This window comes from Globicephala melas, chromosome 10 (assembly GCF_963455315.2).
Source record: "Globicephala melas chromosome 10, mGloMel1.2, whole genome shotgun sequence".
NCBI lineage: Eukaryota > Metazoa > Chordata > Mammalia > Artiodactyla > Delphinidae > Globicephala > Globicephala melas.
In genome coordinates, this window is record NC_083323.1 from 90938120 (window position 1) to 90959643 (window position 21524).

Here is a 21524-nt window from a genome sequence, read left to right on the forward strand (position 1 = left end):
AGAAGTTTCTACTAAGCTGGAGACTTATATATCCCTCTGCCTGTGAGAATCTCTCGAATTTCCACAGGCACCTGGGCCACATCAGGCACTGTTTCTCTCCTGCTTAAGATCTTTCAGTGGCTTCCCATCACCTACGAAATAAGACAAGCTCCTACACTTAGAATATAAAGCCCCCTGCGATCTGGTCCCAGCGTGCCTTTCTGCCTGGATTTATCATTCCCTTTTCTGGTAATACTAAATTACTAATAATTCTCTCTCACACCACGTTTACATCTCTGTGCTTTGGCTCTTTACATGCAACTCCCTTTCCACCTTCGTTGCTTCGTAAAATTTTATTTACCCAGGACTCTGTTTAGGCATCCCCAGCAGGAAGAAAGCCTTCACTGGACCCCACCAGTGTTTAAAATGTCTTTAGTTCATCCTCTCCTAGCACCCTGTGAGTTTCCCAATTTTATAATCATTTCCATTTTATATTTAAATGATCTGTTCATTTGCCCATTTCTCACTTAAACAATCTAGCCTGGGAGAGGTGATCAGGTCACAGTTATCATTGTATCTCTAGTGCATAGGTCAATACCCAGCATAGAATATTTTATTTAAATGAACTGACCTGACTTTCTTCTAGCTGGTTTTGTTCTGAGGCCCTGTCACTGAACTCCATCTCTTATCTCAGAAGTTGAAGGTCCCCCATCCCAGAGCCAGCTGCTAAGTTCCCAGAGCTTGAATAACACCACAGTCAGCTGAAGAGTGGGCAGCCTCAGACACCACGGCCGGGAAAATGGGGGCCATGCCGTTCAGACGCCTGTATCTGTTATGTCTCTTCATGTGCAAACCATCCCCGGAAGTTGCTGCAGAAGTTCAGGAATCCTCAGGTAAAAGAAAAGAACACCATGGGGTGAAAGTGTTGTTGGAAGAAGGGAAGGGAACATGACAGGGCTCTGGGTATATGCCCTCCAAACCTAGGAAACTTCCCAGGAGATGCTAGACCAAGATCTGCCTCCCCTAGTCTGGCATTCTCCTTCAGAAATAGGCAATCTTGTGGGGACCCCCCTCCCCATGTTAGTAAAAAAAAAATAAATAAAGCCTTGGAATGATAACTGCTAAATCTCATTGGCCTTAGTATGAAGAGAAAAAGTAGAGCTGCCCTTATGATTTAGAGCTGCTTCTTCTCTATTCAGTACGCCCAAACCTTCTGTCTCTCTCTCACTCTCCCCCCACCCTCCTCTGTCTCTGCCTAGACGGTCCCGGTGCCCGGGAACCTGTCTGGCTCACAGATGTCCAGGCTGCCATGGAATTCATCGCTGCTGCTGAGGTGACTGTCATAGGCTTCTTCCAGGTTCGTCCAGATACCCCCCCGCTGTCGTTCCTCCAAAGAACCAGAAATATTCTACCTCAAGGGAGCCACGTTAGTCACCTGCTGGCCAGATGACACTGCCTTAGCAGCCAAGGGGTACAGAGTCTGCTTTTAGCTTGTCCATCAAGATCTCTCGATTTCTAGCCATTCCCAGTCTCTGAATTATGTCTTCCTCGCACTTGCTTCAAGAGTTCTGAGACTGCCGACTGGGCCTCCCCATCTGTGGATGCTTTGAAGCTTCGGACAGTATCTGAATTTCCGAGGCAGGGGCCAGGGTACCCCAACTTCTATCATCCAGACAACGTATTTGTCAATAGTTGCCTCCAGTGTAGAACCTCTTACCAAATAAGTAGTCCCCTATGCTTCTTCCTCTTTTTTTGCTCTGAAATGTTGAATAACGATGGCATTTTGTATATGGAAGGTGTTAGCCTCCATCTTCCAGATTGGCTTCCTGGCTAAGAAAAGCAGCCATAAAGGAGAAGGCATCATTCCAGCATTTTTCTATTTGTCTGGAGGTAACATCTGGAGATTCTCACAGCTGATCAAGCCCCTGCTCTCTCCTGGCAGACCTTCTTGTCTTGCTTCCATTCATTAATTCCAACTCATCATCACCCTGTCTATTCTGTGTACACAGCTGGAAATAGCCTTGATGAGATGTAAGTCGGGTAGGAAGACCGGGGAGCAAATTTTTCAGTGATGAGAGATCTGAACTGTAGACAAAAACAGCCACCCTCAGACAGGAAGGAGTGCCAAGGAAGTGGAGTCGGGTGCAATAACTTAAATGACCACCGGGTGTCGTTGTTTGATTCACGAGCAATTCCATTCTGAGGAGCAGAATAAAAAAAGAGGAAGCCTTGATGAACAATTGTTCATAACCTCAAATGAACTCCACACACCTTTTTGGATGAGCAAGGTGCCAACTCCCTCTGCTTGACCCCAGATGCAAGGCTAACCATGATCTTTTCTCTTAGCACATCTCCTTCTCTAGCTAGAAAGGTGTCAGGGACAAATACGTTCACTCTAGTGTATTGCCTGGAGCTGCTGAGGACAAAGGTCCCATGACAGCAGGGAGATAATGCCAGCTTGCTATAGAAGGACTGGAATCATCACTCAGAATAAGCTTCCCTGCTCTGTCCTGCAGGCCTGGGTTCTAGAATTGGACCAACCCATGAACAGTACCTTGATGGCTTACACACAGTAGAAAGAGGACTGTTCCTCTACATCCTACACAAGTCTTTGTTAATAAACCTTCTAAGCTTCCACTTTAATTTCTCTTATTTTTATTATTTTCTTTTTTGACCCTTTTGACAGCACCTATTTCTGATTTTTGCATTTCTTTTTGCTTCCACAAATTATTCCCCAAACATTTGCCCCCTCTGGTATATCAATGACAGAGCAGCCCAACTCTGCAGGTCTCTATGATTTTGAGACCCCTCTCAGCTACTAGTAAACTGCAAGTTCTATGGTAAAGCCAGACAGGAGTCCCAGGCTTAGCCACAATGTTGTAGTTACATATTAACCCACCCAGCCTGGAAAATTCAACAGTGTCACTGCAAACCCAGCCTGCATTTTGAGAGGTCAATGTTGTCTCACTGGACACTATGATTTCTGATATGAATGAACACACTTCTACTCCCTAGTCTGTTTCTCTGTCTCTCTCCTCCAAAAACAACCTGTGGGGTTTTTTCTTCTGGTTTTTAGGATTTAGAAGTACCAGCAGTGTCCGTACTCCACAGTGTGGTGAAAGATTTCCAAGATGTGTCATTTGGAATCAGCACTGCCTCCGAGGTTCTGGCCCACTACAGTGTTACTGGGAACACCATTTCCCTCTTTCGTCTGGTAAGTCAGGTGGGCAGCTCCAGCCTTCTCCCAGTTTTTCCTTGGGTTGTGGACGTACAGACTTCTGAGACCAGAAAAGAGTCTAGGTCTTGAACACTAATGGTGCTGCCTGAGTCAGGGACCATGATGACAAGGACGATGGCTCAACTCAAGCTTCCTAAACAGATGCTGTCATGAAATGGGAAGAAGCCTGGACTGAGGGTCAGGACATAAGATTTGGAGCACTGCTTTGTCACCAACCAGCCATGTGACTTGGGCAGGTCACTGAACATTTTTTGGCTTCAGTTCTTTCACCTATAAAATAAAAGGGTTTGACTATATCATCAGTAAGGTCATTGTGAGCTCTAAAATTTTATATTTTCATACCTTTGAGAGTTCACTTACATTCATCAAACGTGGTAACAACTACTCTGTGTGCTATGCAAGATAATGATAATAAAAACACATTGAGTATATTCTCCCCTTTCATAGATCTTACAAATATAGTGGAGATTGTAAACATAATATGCACGTATCCATAATACAAGGAGCATCACCATGGATAAAATATTACAAGGGTTCAAATGATAAAGGCAGGGTAGGAATTCTGACCAAAATAAATTATGAAGGAGACAACTGAACTGGGATTAAAGAACAGATAAAATTTGGACAAAATAGAGGAGAATTCATGGCCAACATGGGGGAAAAAAAATAAACTTGGGAAACAGTGATCAGGCCAACTTGACTGGATCTCAGGGAACATGTTTTGGGCAAATGAATAAAAGACAGAGAAGCTTGATTGGAACCATATTGTGAGGAAATTTGAATACCAGCTTAATAGGTTTGCACTTAAGTTGCTTGGCACTAGGCAGCCCCTCAAGCCTTTAGATCAGGGGAATAATATGAACAGAAATGTGTTCACAAAATTATTTTGGCAGCAATGAGTCAGACGGACTGTTAGGCAAAGAGACAAGAGTAGAGAGAACTTTTATTAGGCTGACAAAATATATCATGTACTAAGGATCTGTAGCAAAGAGGTAGCAGTAGAAAGTGAAGAAAAGGCAGGTCCTGCAAAGATAAGATATCAAAATTATGGAAAGGAGGCAAGGTTGAAAACCAGGGTACCTAGGAATAGTGAGGGCATAACAGAAATAGGGATTTCTGATGCTTTATTTTGTTGTTGAGTTAACATTGTTGGTGGAATACCAAGGTGAAAATGACCAGAGTCCACTGGAAATTAGAAACTGAGCAAAAGTTAAAGTTTCAAGATTTCTGGACTGAAGGTCCTTCCCGCTCTCACTTCCATCCTATCTATCTCATATTCCTCATCCAACCGTCTTTTAAATGTATTCTCTACTCAGTGTCTCCAACTATCTTTAAGCCCTTAAACTACCTAGTTTATGTACCACTCCATTAAAACTGCTTTCATCCAGTCCAGGGTGGCTTCCATATTTCCAAATCCAATGAATACTGCTTAAGTCTTATTTTACTGAACATTTCTGCCATATTTGACATTGTTGGCCTCTCTTTTCTCTTTAGTATTTTCTCTTTCCTTGACCTAGGAGGCTCCTTCTGCTGGTCCACTTCTTTTCGTCTCCCTGGGATATTCTCTTCCTCCACCCATACTACTGCCTGACTCAATGCTCTTCCCAATGTAGGTTATATAATCCATGCTCCATGGGGCCAAAGACTGTCTTGTTCATTACTTCAACCACCGAGCATTTAAAAGTGCCTGTCATGTAGCAGGTACTCATAAATGTTTGGTGAATAGATGAATATGTGAATGAATTTTTTTTTTTTTTTACTTTTTGAAAAAATATTTACTTGGAGCAGTTTTAAGTTCAGAGCAAAATTAAGAGAAAGATATAGAGATTCTTCTTATCTCTTGCCGCATACATACATGATCTCCCCCATTATCAACATCCCCCTCCAGAGTGGTACATTTGTCACAATTGATGAAACTACACTGAAACATCATAATCACCCAAACTCCATAGTTTACTTCATGGTTCACTCTTGGTGTCCTATGGTCTATGGTTTTGGACAAATATATAATGACATGAATCTATCATTAGTGTATCCCAGTATTTTCACTGCCTTAAATTCCTCTGTACTATGCCTGTGAAGGAATCAATTACTGAATGAATGTGTAATCCTTCAGTGATATAATTCTTTCTCATGTTTGACGATTGTGTGTTTGTTGAGGATTTGGAATGTTTTACCTCTAGCCTTGACCTCTCCTGTGATTCAAATGCTTGCTGGATATAACTGTTTGAATATCCTCATAAGCACAGCAGTCTTAACTTTGTCAAAACTGAATTTGTCATTTGTGCCTGCTGAATCATGTTCTTTCCTCTAAAACACTGTCTTACTGAATGGCTGTGTTCATTCAGTATCTAATCTTTGCCAATCATACCTCCTACCCTACTGAGCCTATGTTCTCCTCCACTCTTTCTATTTCACTCCTTGCTTAGATTCTTAGCATCTTTGGCATAAACATTTTCAATATCTTCTTAATAGATCTCCCTTTACTACTTCTTATAGTTTCTAGGTTGGTATCACAATGATGGATATAAAATGGAAATTTGACCATGACACGTCTTTCCTAAAAACTCTTCAATATTCCCCATGTCTTAAGAGACCAAAATCAAGATATTTAAACATGTAGTTTGTTTTTTGTTTTTTGGGTTTTTTTGTGGTACGCGGGCCTCTCACTGTTGTGGCCTCTCCCTTTGTGGAGCACAGGCTCCGGACGCGCAGGCTCAGTGGCCATGGCTCACGGGCCCAGCCGCTCCGCGGCATGTGGGATCTTCCCAGACCGGGGCACGAACCCGTGTCCTCTGCATCGGCAGGTGGACTCTCAACCACTGTGCCACCAGGGAAGCCCCTCTTTTTCTATTTCTTAAAAGTATTTTTATTATCTGATTTAGTTTTTGGTTAAAATATAATGTTTTAGACAAAACATGAGTATTTCAACGTTCTAATCCCTGGAACCTGTGAATGTTACTTTATGTGGCAAAAGGGACTTTGCAGATGTGATTAAGAATCCTGAGATGAGGAGATTATCCTGGATTATCTGGGTGGGCCCAATGTAATCTCAACAATGCTTATGAGGGGGATACAGGAGGTCCAAGAGGAGAGAAGATGCTATCTATGGTGCTGGCTCTGAAGATGGATGAAGGGGCCAAGGAATGGCTAAGGTCTCTAGAAGCTGGAAAAGGCAAGAAAATGTCTTTCTTCACTAGAGCTTCTGGGAGGTCTACCAACAACTTGATTTTAGTTCAGTGAAACTCGTATTGGATTTCTGACCTCCAAAACCGAAGATAATAAAAGTGTATTGTTTTTTTTTGTTTTTTTTAAGATAGGTTAGCTATTATTTTTATTCTTCCAATCCAAATCCTCTCCCAGCAACTAGGCATCTTTTTTTTTTTTTAACGTCTTTATTGGAGTATAATTGCTTTACAATGGCGTGTTAGTTTCTGCTGTATAACAAAGTGAATGAGTTATACATATACATATGTTCCCATATCTCTTCCCTCTTGCGTCTCCCTCCCTCCCACCCTCCCTATCCCACCCCTCTAGGTGGTCACAAACCACCTAGCTGATGTCCCTGTGCTATGCGGCTACTTCCCACTAGCTATCTATTTTACGTTTGGTAGTGTATATATGTCCATGCCACTCTCTCACTTTGTCACAGCTTACCCTTCCCCCTCCCCATATCCTCAAGCCCATGCTCTAGTAGGTCTGTGTCTTTATTCCCATCTTGCCCCTAGGTTCTTCATGACCTTTTCTTTTCTTTTTTTTTCTTAGGTTCCATATATATGTGTTAGCATACGGTATTTGTTTTTCTCTTTCTGATTTACTTCACTCTGTATGACAGACTCTAGGTCCATCCACCTCACTACAAATAACTCAATTTCATTTCTTTTTATGGCTGAGTAATATTCCACTGTATATATGTGCCACAGCAAAGGAAACCATAAACAAGACTAAAAGACAGCCCTCAGAATGGGAGAAAATATTTGCAAATGAAGCAACTGACAAAGGATTAATCTCCAAAATTTACAAGCAGCTCATGCAGCTCAATAACAGAAAAACAAACAACCTAATCCAAAAATGGGCAGAAGACCTAAATAGACATTTCTCCAAAGAAGATATACAGATTGCCAACAAACACATGAAAGAATGCTCAACATCATTAATCATTAGAGAAATGCAAATCAAAACTACAATGAGATATCATCTCACACCAGTCAGAATGGCCATCGTCAAAAAATCTACAAACAATAAATGCTGGAGAGGGTGTGGAGAAAAGGTAACACTCTTGCACTGCTGGTGGGAATGTAAATTGATACAGCCACTATGGAGAACAGTATGGACGTTCCTTAAAAAACTAAAAATAGAACTACCATCTGACCCAGCAATCCCACTACTGGGCATACACCCTGAGAAAACCGTAGTTCAAAAAGAGTCATGTACCACAATGTTCATTGCAGCTCTATTTACAATAGCCAGGACATGGAAGCAACCTAAGTGTCCATCAACAGATGAATGGAGAAAGAAAACCGATGTTTTTACTCCTAGATTCTATTTACTCTAATGCTCCTCATTCTAAAGACTTAAAAAAAAGAAGAAGAAAAGAAACACACTTTCTCCTAAACCATTTCTCTATCTCCCTGGCACTATTTAATCAAACCCCAGGATTATTTCTCAAGAGCTAATCTAGGCATGGCATATTTTGGCAAAGAAATTTCAGAATTTGTCCCTACAGTAAATTTCCATTGTAGGAACATGTTTAGAAATAAGCTGAAATAATAAGTGGGAATATGAGTTGACAGCTATGTTGGAGAGATGAGAGACTGGCAAATGCTATATTTATGGAACGCATCACCTGCAAAAACAGTGCAAGCCAACTATATACATGCGATTGGGAAAAATGTAAAATGGAGCAATAGTAAGTTGTGTATGACAACCTGTCTGTGTGAAGACAGAGCTTGTCTTTTGTGAGAGTGATAGCAACTCTCACCACTCTCAACAGGACTCTTAATGTTGCCCTGACAGAGATGTAATCCCATGTTGAATAAACCATGAGCCTGTCCTAAACTGGAATTTCAGATATTATTTGAATGTTTACCTCATTTTGAGTATTCTCAATCACTTCTATTTTAAGAAATATAGGGACTTTCCTGGTGGTCCAGTGGTTAAGACTCTGTGCTTCCAGTGCAGGGGGTGTAGGTTCGATCCCTGGTTGGGGAACTAAGATCCCACATGCCAAAAAAGAGATATAATTAGCCTAACTTTGACCCAATGGGATAGTGATGGAAACACAGTAGAGGCATCCTTTCATGCCTTTCACAATTATTCCTTGGAAACCTATTATAAGAAATGCACCTTTCCAAGCAGAGAATCAGAAGAAACCAGTGCATAAAAGTAAACTGATAAGAAAGGCAAGAAGTAAGATACATCAAATTTTTAAATATTTTTTCTAAAGTATATATTTACCAAGTATATGGTAAGCTAAGCAACTTATAAAAACAACCCAGAGAAGCAGCCGCATAGCACAGGGAGATCAGCTCGGTGCTTTGTGACCACCTAGAGGGGTGGGATAGGGAGGGTGGGAGGGAGGGAGACGCAAGAGGGACGAGGTATGGGAACATATGTATATGTATAGCTGATTCATTTTGTTGTAGAGCAGAAACTAACACACCATTGTAAAGCAATTATACTCCAATAAAGATGTTAAAAAAAAAAAAAAACCCAGAGACATGAGGGCATTTGTTAAACAAATGATTTCTCCGTGATAGCCCAGATATTTAATATTGTAAATGGTGTAAACTAAGACAACTTTAATATGTTTTATGAACTGTTGGGTTGTTAATTATGGAAATTGAGCAGAATTCAAAGGAATATTGCTGGAATACTAATAAAGAGAAAAGGAGTGATGAAATCCATTGGTAGCACACAGTGTCTGAAACATAAAATAATCCACATCTGATTCTCTTGGGGAACCTCAAATTATATTGTAAGGTGACAACCCTTCTGGTTTACTGTTTACTGTTTTAATTCAGGTGCCTCTTTCCTTGGGGAGAACAATAATATGATTTTTCAAGGAAAATTCTTTCCAAAAACTGGAAAAATATATAAAAATTTTTCCCCCACTCTTGGTTCCAGGGTTGGGTTTTTCTTTCCAGGGCATTAGGCAAATAAATTCCCTTTACAGAAGAAAGAATTCCTTTCAAATGTTGTTTCCAGGAACCCTACACATGAACGTTCCAGAGTTTTTTGGTTTAAGAAATAGAGAAATAATCGGGTATGTTTCGTTCAAAGAAGCCCAACCAACTGGAAAGGCTTCAGGAGGGTGGTTTTTATTAAAGCTCTTTGCTTCTTAGAGAAAGTTATCACCGCTTAACCACGGTGCTTCCAGTATACAACATGCCTTAAGTCCAGAAACACCTGGAGGAGCTGGAGTTTCCTGTTCGTCTTGTTCTGGGAAATGTGAGGGTTTGCCTGGAAAAGGGAGCAGAAAGGGAGGAACTCCTGGCTCAGACCACAGCTCTGTCCCCTGAGCCTAGACACCAGGCCTGCAAGTTTCCAGAAAAATAATCAGGAAGTATTTAAACATATTAAAGATTAAAAGGACACTGGTTGTGATTATAATGATGATTTTGATGGTTGCACAATTAGCAAAGCCTTAGGAAGGAGACATGCCAGGTGGCAAAGCAGGCCTTAAGCAGCTTTTAAGATCCTTTGTGTTCACTTTCTTCTCTATCGACTAGAGGAGAGGGATGGGAGAAGGGTGGGCAAGGACTCCACCTAGGAAGACTTTTTTCTCCTGCTTTTATATTTCTGCCCCAAGCTTTCTACTCAAACTGTGTGAATTTTAAAACAATTAAATATGCAAAATAGTTCACCTTTTAAAACATCCTGTGGTTTCGTTGAATTTTTTTCAAAATTCTTTTTTTGAAAGACAAACATTTTCTGTACCTCGGCATTATGTATTTCATAAGTTTGGGTTGTGAAAAACAACCGTGAAATAAAGTGATTAAATTGCCATCTGACTGAGGTCAGCACTTCTGGGCCTCAGTACCTAATACACAGCAGGCACTCAACAAATAATTGAACACAAATGGATTATAAGAGAAAAACCCAGATATGACTAAACAGACTCAGAATTAATCAAATTAACCATAAAGAGTGCATTGGGTTTCTTGGAGGTTCATATTGCTTTTAACTATACCTAGTGAGAGACCACCTGGAAGAAAAGAAGAGAAAAATAGAAGATGGCTCTGATCCAGGGCAAGATCTGATGGGGTAGGACCGATATAAGATAGCAGATAAAGGGTAAGAGTTAAGGAGTGTTCGAGTGTTGGTGGCCCAAAGATCTCAAAAGTGACCCAGACTATTTCAGGAAGCAGAATTGTTCAGGATCTGGCCCTGACAGTTCTATCTGTAGGCATAGTTGCTATGGGTGATGGAAGCTTTATCTTCTGTCTCTATGGGCATGAGGAGATGGGAGAGGGGAATGGGAAACTTCTGGGAACAATGTTTGGCAATATGACATCCTATCTTTCAACATACCTGAGTATCATGGAAAGGCAGCTCTAAAATGCAAATCTGGGATAGCAGACCAGGTAACTAGACATCCCTTCCACTAAGGATAATTTTTTTGAAAAAGCTGAGCAAAAAAAAATATTTTAAAGAAAGACCTTGGAGAACCAGCAAGAGAAGGGGGAATGTCTAGGCTAAGATCTAAAATAAAATGGAAACCCAAAAAGGTGAACCCTGTATTTGGACTGCTTTTCATCTGGGGGACATAGCCAGTTCTAGAAGGAGCAGCAGAGAGGCTGAGAGGTTTATTAGCATTTTTGCAATATTCAAGGAGCCAGAAAATTAAATGTTGGAGTTCAGGGACCACAAGGAGAAGTAGGAGGTAAAACTAGTAAGACATCCTTTTCTCTACTTTGGACCCTAAAGAGAAATACCCTAAAATCAAAGATGAACCATAAGTAGATCAGCCCTCCCAAGAGCTGCAGCACAGATTCGAGTCACCTCAGCCCCTGATCATATATGAATATATAAATACACACACACACACATACACACATATATATATACACACACACACACATACACACATATATATATACACACACACATTACATACACCTGCACACATATATAATTATATATGTATCATCTATATAATTTACCCGTAGCCATGCCATAGTATAATAACAGAAAGTCAAAGAAAAAGAGAAAAATCTTAAATCAGACAAAAAAGATTACCTTCAAAGTAAGCTCAAAGGGTAATACTAAGATTCTCAGATGACTTCTCAATAGAAAGAATGGAATGCAGAATACAAATAATTATATCTTTCAAAAACTGAAAGAAAATAACTCTCAACAAAGAATGCTACCCCCAGCAAAAATAACCTTCAAAGATAAAGGTGAAATAAGCATATTTTAGACAATCAAACTGAAAGAATATGTCACCCAACAGATCTAACTCATTCTAAAGGGAATACTAAATGTGTTCTCTGGGCAGAGGGAAAAAATTCCCAGATAGAAGCTCAAAAATGCAGGAAGAAATGAAGAGAAACTAAAATGTAAATGTATGCATAAGTGTAAATGTATATTGATTATATAACAATAATAATAATGTCTTGTGAGATTTAGAATTAACACACAGAACAATAATGGCCTGTAGGTCTTGAGTGTGGGCCATGGACTGATTTGGAAGGAAGTAAAGTGTATTCGAGTGTTTCAATGTCTGCATTATCCAAGAAGAAGGTAGAATTGCCAGCTAATATTAGATTCTGATAAGTAAAGTATGCATGTTGTAACGCATGCTGGTGATCCTTAGGAGAATAATTATAGCGTGTGTAACTTCTGAGTCAAAAAAGAGAAAGAAGGCATAATAAAAAGTGCTCAATGGATTCAAAGTAAGCCAAAAATGAAGGAAAATGAGATTTGGAACAGGGAGAACCAATGGAAAAATGCATATTTAATTAAATATATTAGTAACTACATTATATAAAAATAATCCAATTAAAAGGCAAAGATTATCAGACTGGATTTAAAAATAAAACTATGTGCTTTCTACAAGAGATACAATGTTTTAAAAAATAGAGACATATGTAAAGTATAAAGATAGGTTGAAAGTAAAAGGATGGAGATATGCCATGTAAACACTTCTAAAAGAATGCTGGTATAAGTATATTAGTATGAACAAAGTAGTCTTTTATGCAATGAGCATCCCTAGGGATAAAGAAGGACACTTCATAAAGACAACAATTTTAATTTGCCCAGAAGATTTACCAATTCTAAATCTGCATACATGACTTGAGAATATATGAGAAGAAACTGACAGAACTGTAAGAAAAAATGGTTAAATCCACAATCATACTGGGAGATTTTGACACTCCCCTATTGAGAGAATAAGCTAGTCAAAAAAAAAAAAATATATATATATATATAATTTGAATTATAAATTAACTAAGTGTCCTGATGAGCATATGCAGAATACTGTATTCAAAAACTATAATATATGCATAATTTTAAGGACACATATCACATATACAGAAGTTGACAAATAATAAAAATAAAATGTAGAAATTAAGCTGGAAATCAAAAACAAGCATATAACCCCAAAATCTTACATTTTGAAATTAAAAAATACACTTCTAAATAACCAATAGGTTAGAGAAGAAATAAGAACAGAAATTAGAAAACATTTTGAATTGAATGATAATAAAACATACATACAAAGTTTATGAATGTAGAAGGCATCCATAGCCTTATAACGGGAAATATGGAGCTTTTAACATGTATTTTAGAGAAGAGTAATGCTAAAAATCAGAATCTAAGCATCATTTTAAGAAGGAAGAAAAAATGAGTCCCAGGTAGATTTTAGATCCATTGTGAATGACAAAATAATAATGTTTCTAGGAGATAAAATAAGAGAATATATTCAAAACTTTGGTGTAGTCAAAGCACTTTAAACAAAACAAAACAAAAACACACACGAGTTATAGGAAAAGGTTGATAACTTGACTACATTGAAATCACCTTCTGTTCATATGCAGTCACCATTAAAAGGGAAGTCCCCAGTGAGAAAAGATATATAGTATAAAACCACAAAGGGTTCATATCCAGAATATATAAAACATCTTCAAATCAGCAAAGAAAGGATCAACTCAATAGAAAAATAGGCAAGTGACTTGAACACAGACTTCAAAGAAATGGATATACAACTAGTTAATCAGAGAAATACAAGTGAAACCACAGTGAGATACTACCAGATATTCACCAAAATGAATAAAATTAGAAAGGTGGATAATGCCAAGTGTTGGCAAGGATGTGGAACAATGGGACATTTCCAACAGTACAAATGCAAATGTACATTATTGTCCATTTTAGAAAATAACTTTGACATTGTCTCCCAAACACACATCAAAATACATGGCAAAAATACACATATCCGGGCGTCCCTGGTGGCGCGGTGGTTGGGAGTCCACCTGCTGATGTAGGGGACACGGGTTCATGCCCTGGTCCGGGGGGATCCCACATGCCGCGGAGCGGCTAGGCCCGTGGGCCATGGCTGCTGAGCCTGCGCGTCCGGAGCCTGTGCTCTGCAACGGGAGAGGCCACAGTGGTGAGAGGCCCACATGCCGCAAAACAAAAAACAAAAAAACAAAAAACATAAAAACAAAAAACAAAAAAAATGCACATATCCTACAGTCAAATCCTAATCCTAGATACATGCCCAACAGATATAGAGACATGAGTACCAAGAGAAATGAACAAGAGTGTTCATTGCAGCCTTATTTTAATAACCAGAAGCTGAAAACAGTCTAAATTTTCATCAGTAGTAAAATGAATAAATGCTTTGCATATTTATACAATCAGATATTATAGAGCAAGGAAAATGAACAAACTATAGCTAAATGCAATAACATGGATGGCTCTTATAAACAAAATTTTAAGCAAAAGAATTGAGATACACATACAAAAAATAGTTTGTTTCCACTTACATAATGTTTTTAAAAAGATGAAACTAAACTATAGCATTAAGAGATGCATTTTTAAGCAGTAAAGCTATAAAGGAAAGGATGAAGAAGGTCATCATAAGTCAGGATAATGGTCCCTTTGGCAGAAAACTAATGGATTATTGATTAGAAGGGATCACAGAGGGCTTCAGGCATTCTGGCAATGTTCTATTTCTTTCCCTGAGTGGTGGTTCCACAGTTGTTTGCTCTGTGATCATTTACTGAGGTTTACATTTTCTGTTTTGTGGTTTTCTCTATATGTGTGCTTTATTTCACATTCGAAGGGTACATAAATAAAACATAAATCTGATCCTGTAAGTGTCTCCCCTTGCCCTCAGGTTAGAGTTTACTCTACTTACCTTGACTTCAAGGCTCTTTGGGAATTTACCCTGCCTACCCCACTGTCTATGTCTCTCTTCTACCTGCACTTAACATCTACTGCTAGAGTCAAGCTAAACGAACTGCAGCTTCTAGAATGGGCATCTCGCATCATTTTGCCTTTGGCAAATGCTGTTCTTTATTTAAAATCCCACCCCCATCCTCATTCATCTGAACAAGTCTTAGCCATTCTTCAGGAGCTGCCTCTTCCTGGGAGTTTTTCTGCTCTTCCTTAGGTGACAAATGGGTCTGTGATGACACTAGCCGCATTCTGTGTGATGTTTCTGTTTACTTCTCTGTGTCCCACAGGACAGTGTGTTCCTAGAGGGCAGGGAACATTTCCTATTTACCTTTCTGTCTTTAGAGCTTTAGTTAGTGCCTGACATGTGGTAAATAGTCTAGAAACATTTACTGATAAATGAAGACAGTGACAATTTTATCCTTTTTGTGTGACCCAGGTGGATAACAAACAACTGGATTTAAAGAGTGAAGACATTGAAAGCATGGATGCTACCAAGTTAAGCCATTTCATTCAGAGGAACAACCTCCACTTGGTGACAGAGTATAACCCTACGGTAAATAGCCCCTGTCCGCAGACCCTTAAGTCCCTATGTCAGGGAGGGTACTTGCCTTCATAGCAGAAATCCTTTCCTCCAGGAGTCCTGATCTTTTGACCAATAATAATATTAACCACAAAAAAAAAATATATATATATATATATATATATATATAAACCGCCATTAATTGAACACCTAGTTGTTTATGTTGCCATCCCTCTACAACCCTTAAGATTGATAGACTTGTCCTTACCCAACAAAGAAAGAAACAGAAAAGTTAAATGACGTCACATGACTAGTAAGAAAGAGAGAGTGCAGTGCTGAGGTGACTACTTCGAAACTTCTGAGTTTGGTTGCCTGAGAGAGTTCAGTGAAGGCAACAAGATTGTGAGCTCGCCACAACTGCAAAAACGCTGAAGGTCCATTTTGTTTTCCTAAAGCATTGGTGACCAATACTTTTGTAAATTACAATAAAAGTAAATTAATAGACCAATGAAATGTTGAAAAACAAAGCCCACCGATCATGTATTTGGATGTCGCAACAATGTAAAATTTTTTTAAAGTTTTTATACACCTATTCCCATTTTCTGTGCCTATCTCCTTGTGGACTAGTAACTAACATTTCCTGGTCTGGCCTAGACCCTCAAGGGGTCTCAGGTTTCTTTCTGGGTTTGTCTTCCTTGGGTGTTGCATGCTGCCTGAAACCTGGGTGAAGCTGCTGGTCCACCTGTCCTGCTGGCCTTCTAACACTCTACAGCTTATAGAATTACCTTGCATGTCCTGCCTTTTGCCTTCCTGAATGTAAATCGTAGACTGATGGAGTGTTGACTTCCAGTGATCTACATCAGCTCAGAAATGCTATGCGCTCTCTAGTAACAGTACTTTATATGCATGTCATGCTTTTTAGAACTTACAAAGCCCTTTCACACCATTTTCTCATTTAATACTCACAGAGATTCTTTGAGGTAGAAGAGAGGAAATTATTATGTCCATTTTATAGAGAACTCTCGAGTTCCAAACAACATTCAAGATTACACAGTAAGTGGAAAAGGCATCTTTTAAGGCAGAAAATTTAACTGATGATGCATTAGCTCATATTGTCTATTTCTATTCTACTGGAGAGGAAATGGGAGTTCAGAAAAGTGAAGTAACGTCCTCAAGGCCATATGAGCTTCAGTGACAGCCTATCCACTCGTCCCTGATTTTTTTATGACTGGTCTGTCTGACTGGGTCCTGTGGTTTTTCCATTGCCGCACATAGCCTTCAACAGAAAACACCCCTTTTCCTGTTGACTGAATTCCTGTCCACCTCTCACACCATGTTTTTCTCCATGGAATGGTGACTCCATTTCCACTTCTGGTAAGATTCCAAACACATGCACCGCAGGGGTGTTGGCAGCAATAATTGAAAAGGCATTTTTCTCCTAGATCATCATCATTCTGGTCATTGTGTCTATAAAACTGCCAGGAGTGCATGTGGGACCAGGAAAGATGATCTTCCGGTCCCTGAGCTTATGGTCCAGGGTCCTGGAGTTCTGCAGGTGAACGAGGGCAGACGCAAGGACTAGCCTTCCTGAGCTCTGATGCCTGGTCCATCTCTCATCTTAAAGAACAATGACATTTGTTAAGTTCCATATTAGTAGTGACAGCAAATCACATCAAGAAGAAATTAGGAAAGACTTTCTTTAGAGAAGCAAGTTCAATTTTTATTGTGACTTTTACATTTCCGAAAAGTAGTTTTTCTCAACGGGTGACCTGCCCACACTACTATAGTTGTTTCTCATCTGTTGCTGGTACAGAGATTTGTAGCAGTAGCAACTGGGCAGAAATTCATAGCCATGTAGTTGGCCTCCTGTGCACTTTTAAGGCACACACTCAATCCTTGGCTTCAAGGTGAAAATCCAGCTGTTTAATCTATTAGAATTAAACTAATCACTTCTGCTGTGTTCAATCCCTTCTGCTAAGACAACTATATCATTTGACTCCTCAGCTTTGATTTTTTGACTCTTCTCAAGCTTTCTTCTCCATCTGCACTCTAGGAGAGTAGATGCATGCTCTAAATTTAAGTAGCAGGATCTAGTAGAACAAGAGACAATTATTTAGCATCCAATCTCCCAAACTTAAAATGTAAGACCTGGTTTGAAACTCCAGGGGGAAAGTTTTGGGAAAGAACTCACTGGACTCTCCTTACCTACATGTTGGCCAGTAGAGCTGAAAAAAAATCTCTACAGAGGAGTGTGTAGCTTCTGGAAGGATCCTACCTAGTTGCTCCCCCTCCCACCACCCTGGGACTCTGCCCAAAGATTCCTTAACACACCATACTCTCTCTTCTTGTGCACATGCTTGTTTTACAGCAGTGCTTTCTGTATTTAGAAGGGAGGGGTGAAAAGGAATGGGATTTTGTTTAAAATAGCGACAGTTGCAGCACTATTTCAGGAAAGGGAAATGAAGGGAACCAGTGCCAGAGTTTTACACTCTGTCTTCTCTCCTCCCTCTGGTTCACAGCTGTCCCCTCCCCTCCATCACCGACAACTTCCTGGGGAATGACCATCTCTAATCAGCAAAAACGGGCCAATGCTTCTGGTCTCCTGAAGAGCTTACCTTATGGCTGACCTGAGGTGCTCTGATTCAACCATGCTGAGGGCTGAATTGGTTGTGTTGAGGATTTGCCATCAGCTGTGTATGAGGCGGTACATCCCGCTGATTAAGACCATGGACTCTGGAGCCGCACTGCTTGCTGCGAATCGCAGTTCAACACTTTCAGGACTTTAGGAGATCTTGGGCCTCAATTTCTTCTTTTATAAAACTGGGACTTTGAGGATTAAATTAGTTATTACACGTAAAGACCTGAAAACAGTGCCCAGCACATCATAAGCACTCAAAAGTATACACTACTGACATGCAAAGGCCACATTTTAAGTGCATCTGGGTCCTCTCGCAACATGAAAAGGGGTTTAAAAGGTGACTAAAATGTTCCGTGGTGTATTTGTTACCTATTGATGCATAACAGCTTACTCCAAAATTTAACAACTTAGAACAGAAAAAAAATGGACTGTCTCGCACAGTTTCTGTGGGTCCACCATTTGGGAGTGGCTAGGGTCAGGTGCTGCAAATCTGGGGGCTCATGTGAAGTGGCAGCCCTTGGTCAGGGAGGCAGTCATGGGAAGGGTTGACTGGGGCTGAAGAGTTTGCTTCCAAGATGGCTCAATCACAGACAAGTCAGTGCTGGCTGTTGGCAGGAGGCCTTAGCTCCTTGCCATGCGAATCTCTTCATAAGACTGCTTGAGTGACCAGCATAAGAGAGTAAGTGATATGAGTGAGAACAAAGCAGAAGCCACTGTGTCTTCTATGACCTAACCCTGGAGGTCACACTCCAGCATTTCTGCAACATCCCTTTGGTTACTCAGCTCAGCCCTATTCAGTGTGGGGAGGAGAAAACTACACAGTTGCATGAAAACCAGAGGTTGAGACTGACTCAGCACCATCTTGGAGGAGTTGCCCCTGATGTCATGGATGGACAGCTCTCATTTATGTTCTAGTGTACCTATTCACCGGTTGTCACTAATGTTTTTTTTCCCTCCTTTTCACTTTCATTCTACTTCAATACATTTCAATTTCCCAGACTGTAATTGGCCTATTTAATAGTATGATTCCAATTCATCTTCTACTGATGATGAACAAGGCCTCCCCAGAGTATGAAGAAAGCTTGCACAGATACCAGGAAGCAGCTAAGCTCTTCCAGGGGAAGGTAAGTCTGGACTGGGAAATACCTTTTTGAATACTCAGCAACAAGACACTAGAAAAAGGGAGATGGGACCAGGGAAGTGAGATAAATGAGGAAAATACATCAGGTTAAGAGATAACAAAGTGAGAACTGGGGCATAATAAATCCCATTACTCTGATTTAAAACTTAAGATGTATTTTATACTCTTAAAGATGTATTTAATCATATCTTCCATCAGCAGTAAGTCTATTTCTTTTTTTTAATGCCTTGATGGGTGCAGAGAAAATAGAGACCCAAAGAAACTGAAAATTAAAATCACCTTTTAGTCACGATTTATTTACTCCTTGCTATAAACTCTGAAGTTTTAGACCTCAGGACTTATTTCTCGTCTAAAACACCTGTCAGGTATCTAGTGTCCACTGGATGTCCAATAAATATTCATTTCTTTCCCTTCCCTACTTTGTGCAGTTCTGCTTATGTTACTGAAATAGTAAAACTTCAACCACTTCAAGGCTACTGCATTGAATTAGAGGCCTCGATGACAAGGGCTGTCTGGTAATAAAACAAGCTGACTTTCTGGTTTTCTGGTTTCCCTAGCACTGGAAGTTTTCAGTGTTACTAAACATAAATAACTCTCTAGACTATTATCAAGAAGATTTCCACTTTGGACAGAAGATTTGATTTAATAATACAAAATAGTTAACAGTTTTCAAGCACTTACTATACGCTAAAAACTATACTAGAAATATTAAATCCATTCTCTCATTCAATCTCCCCCAACAAAAGCCCATTTTTCCAAAGAGAACACCTAATCTCAGGGAGGCTAAGTAATGTACCCAAAGTCACACAGCTGGAAAGTATTACAGGTAACATTTAAAAAGAATTCTCCACATTTAGTCAATAGGCCATACTTTCTCCCTTAGCTAACCCCTAAAGTCTCTTCCAGTTCTACAGTCTTAAAATTAAATAAACCCAATCAAAGGGATAAAAAACCAAAACAATGCAAAATAAGAAGAAATTCATTTTAACTCAATGAAGATTTAAACTGTGTGGCACAGACCCTAAATTCCATCAGTGTAAACTCCAACAATCACAAGGTGTTTCTTCCTCCCCAGAGGAAGAGATCTTTCTTTTCCAAACTTCTTTCTTTCTTTTCCAAACTTCTCCAACTGCAGATTCTTTTTATTCTGGTGGACAGTGGTGTGAAGAAAAATGGGAAGGTGATATCATTTTTCAAACTAAAGGAGCCTCAGCTGCCTGCATTGGCAATTTACCAGACTCTGGACGATGTGTGGGATACACTGCCCATAACGGAAGTCTCAGTAGAGCACGTGCAAAACTTTTGTGATGGATTCCTGAAAGGGAAGAGGTTGGTAAGTGTGAGACTACAGGTAAAGCAAGTTGAGGTTTGTTTCCGCTCTTGGTTCCTTTAATTTCCTGTTGAATAAAAATTCTTTGACCTCCACTGGATTTGATTAAGAGTAAAGGGATAGGAAATGTGCATATAAATACATGCACTCAGCCTCTTCTTTTGCATAATTGATAGAGTATTATACACTATTGTATATCATTGTACAGCTTGACTCTTTTACTTAACATGAAGTATCATTTTATATGTGAAAAGCTTTCTTATAGTTTATTAACCAACTACACAGAATTTTAATGTATCGATGGACCATGATTTATTTAACTATTCTCTTATTGATTAGATTGTTTCCAGTTTTTTTCCAGCTGTTTCTCATCCCCTAATAATATGAACAAAAGTCTGTTTTACCCAAACTTTGTCCACACAATGTGTTCTCAAGCTTTCTGATCTTTATTAATATTAAAGGCGAAAAAATGGTATCACTGTAAAAAAAGAAAAGAGTAAAGGGATAGGAGGATACGGTGGTCAGAGTTGGGATGCTTTTTGAGATGTAGTCATGGGAACAGAACTCCAAAAACAGTTTTGGAAAGGTCTTGCATATTCAAAGGAGCTGAATTTTGGATTTTACCATTCTGTGTACAACATCAATGGGAAACAAGTAAATTCCATAGGAGGATTCATGAGATAAAAATTGAAGATGGATTTAGGACTTTCAGGAGGAATTGAATAGCTCAATTTTCTAATCTCAGAGTTCAAAAACAAGAGTGGACTCCAAATCTGATTATCAGTCTCATGGTGTTTTTCAGAGAGAAAATCATGAATCAGAAGAAAAGATGTCAAAGATGGAACTCTGATTTCTCCCTGCTTCTTCTGCGTAGGACAAAGTAACTACTTGATGCCGAATAAAAAGTGGTGACCCAAACCTCAGAGACAGTAAACAGGATCACCAGACTTTACACATACACATACATGCACAAACACACACACACACACACACACGTGCGCACGCGTGCACGCACAGCTCCAGTTTGTTCCTTAAAGTCTCATTGACTCTACTTTCCCTTTCTTTTAAATTTTACCCTTCCGATTTTCTCTTCTGCATTCATACTGAGTAGGCCCATGCACTGTCATACATACCACTGGATGCAGGCTTTATGAGAAATACTGCGCTACTGCTATGAAGTGACAGCATTCCCAAAGGGAGATTGTTCCGGTGTATCATTTGATACTGAATTCGTATACAGCACGCGACTTACACACAACATCTTGTAGGGTTGCC

General features: G+C 39.6%; 1 protein-coding gene across 1 annotated transcript; it reads left to right on the forward strand.

Annotated features, from left to right (window-relative positions):
• The first annotated feature begins 365 nt into the window (after positions 1-365).
• On the forward strand, positions 366-21222 carry ERP27 (endoplasmic reticulum protein 27). The gene is made up of 8 exons (XM_060306797.2): positions 366-436; positions 626-872; positions 1239-1336; positions 3056-3193; positions 15057-15173; positions 18777-18902; positions 20055-20252; positions 21052-21222. Exons 2-8 carry the CDS (start codon positions 779-781, stop codon positions 21097-21099), a joined length of 819 nt encoding a protein of 272 aa, XP_060162780.1. The 5' UTR covers positions 366-436; positions 626-778; the 3' UTR covers positions 21100-21222.
• The last annotated feature ends 302 nt before the right edge of the window (positions 21223-21524 follow it).

What these genes read in the sequence shown, in the direction of transcription:
- ERP27 (XM_060306797.2), top strand. Translation starts at nt 779, where the DNA reads ATGGGGGCCATGCCGTTCAGACGCCTGTATCTGTTATGTCTCTTCATG. An exon ending in CTGTCATAGGCTTCTTCCAG is followed by an intron (nt 1,337 to 3,055) that starts GTTCGTCCAGAT and finishes TCTGGTTTTTAG; the next exon opens with GATTTAGAAGTACCAGCAGT. An exon ending in TCCTGAAAGGGAAGAGGTTG is followed by an intron (nt 20,253 to 21,051) that starts GTAAGTGTGAGA and finishes GGTGTTTTTCAG; the next exon opens with AGAGAAAATCATGAATCAGA.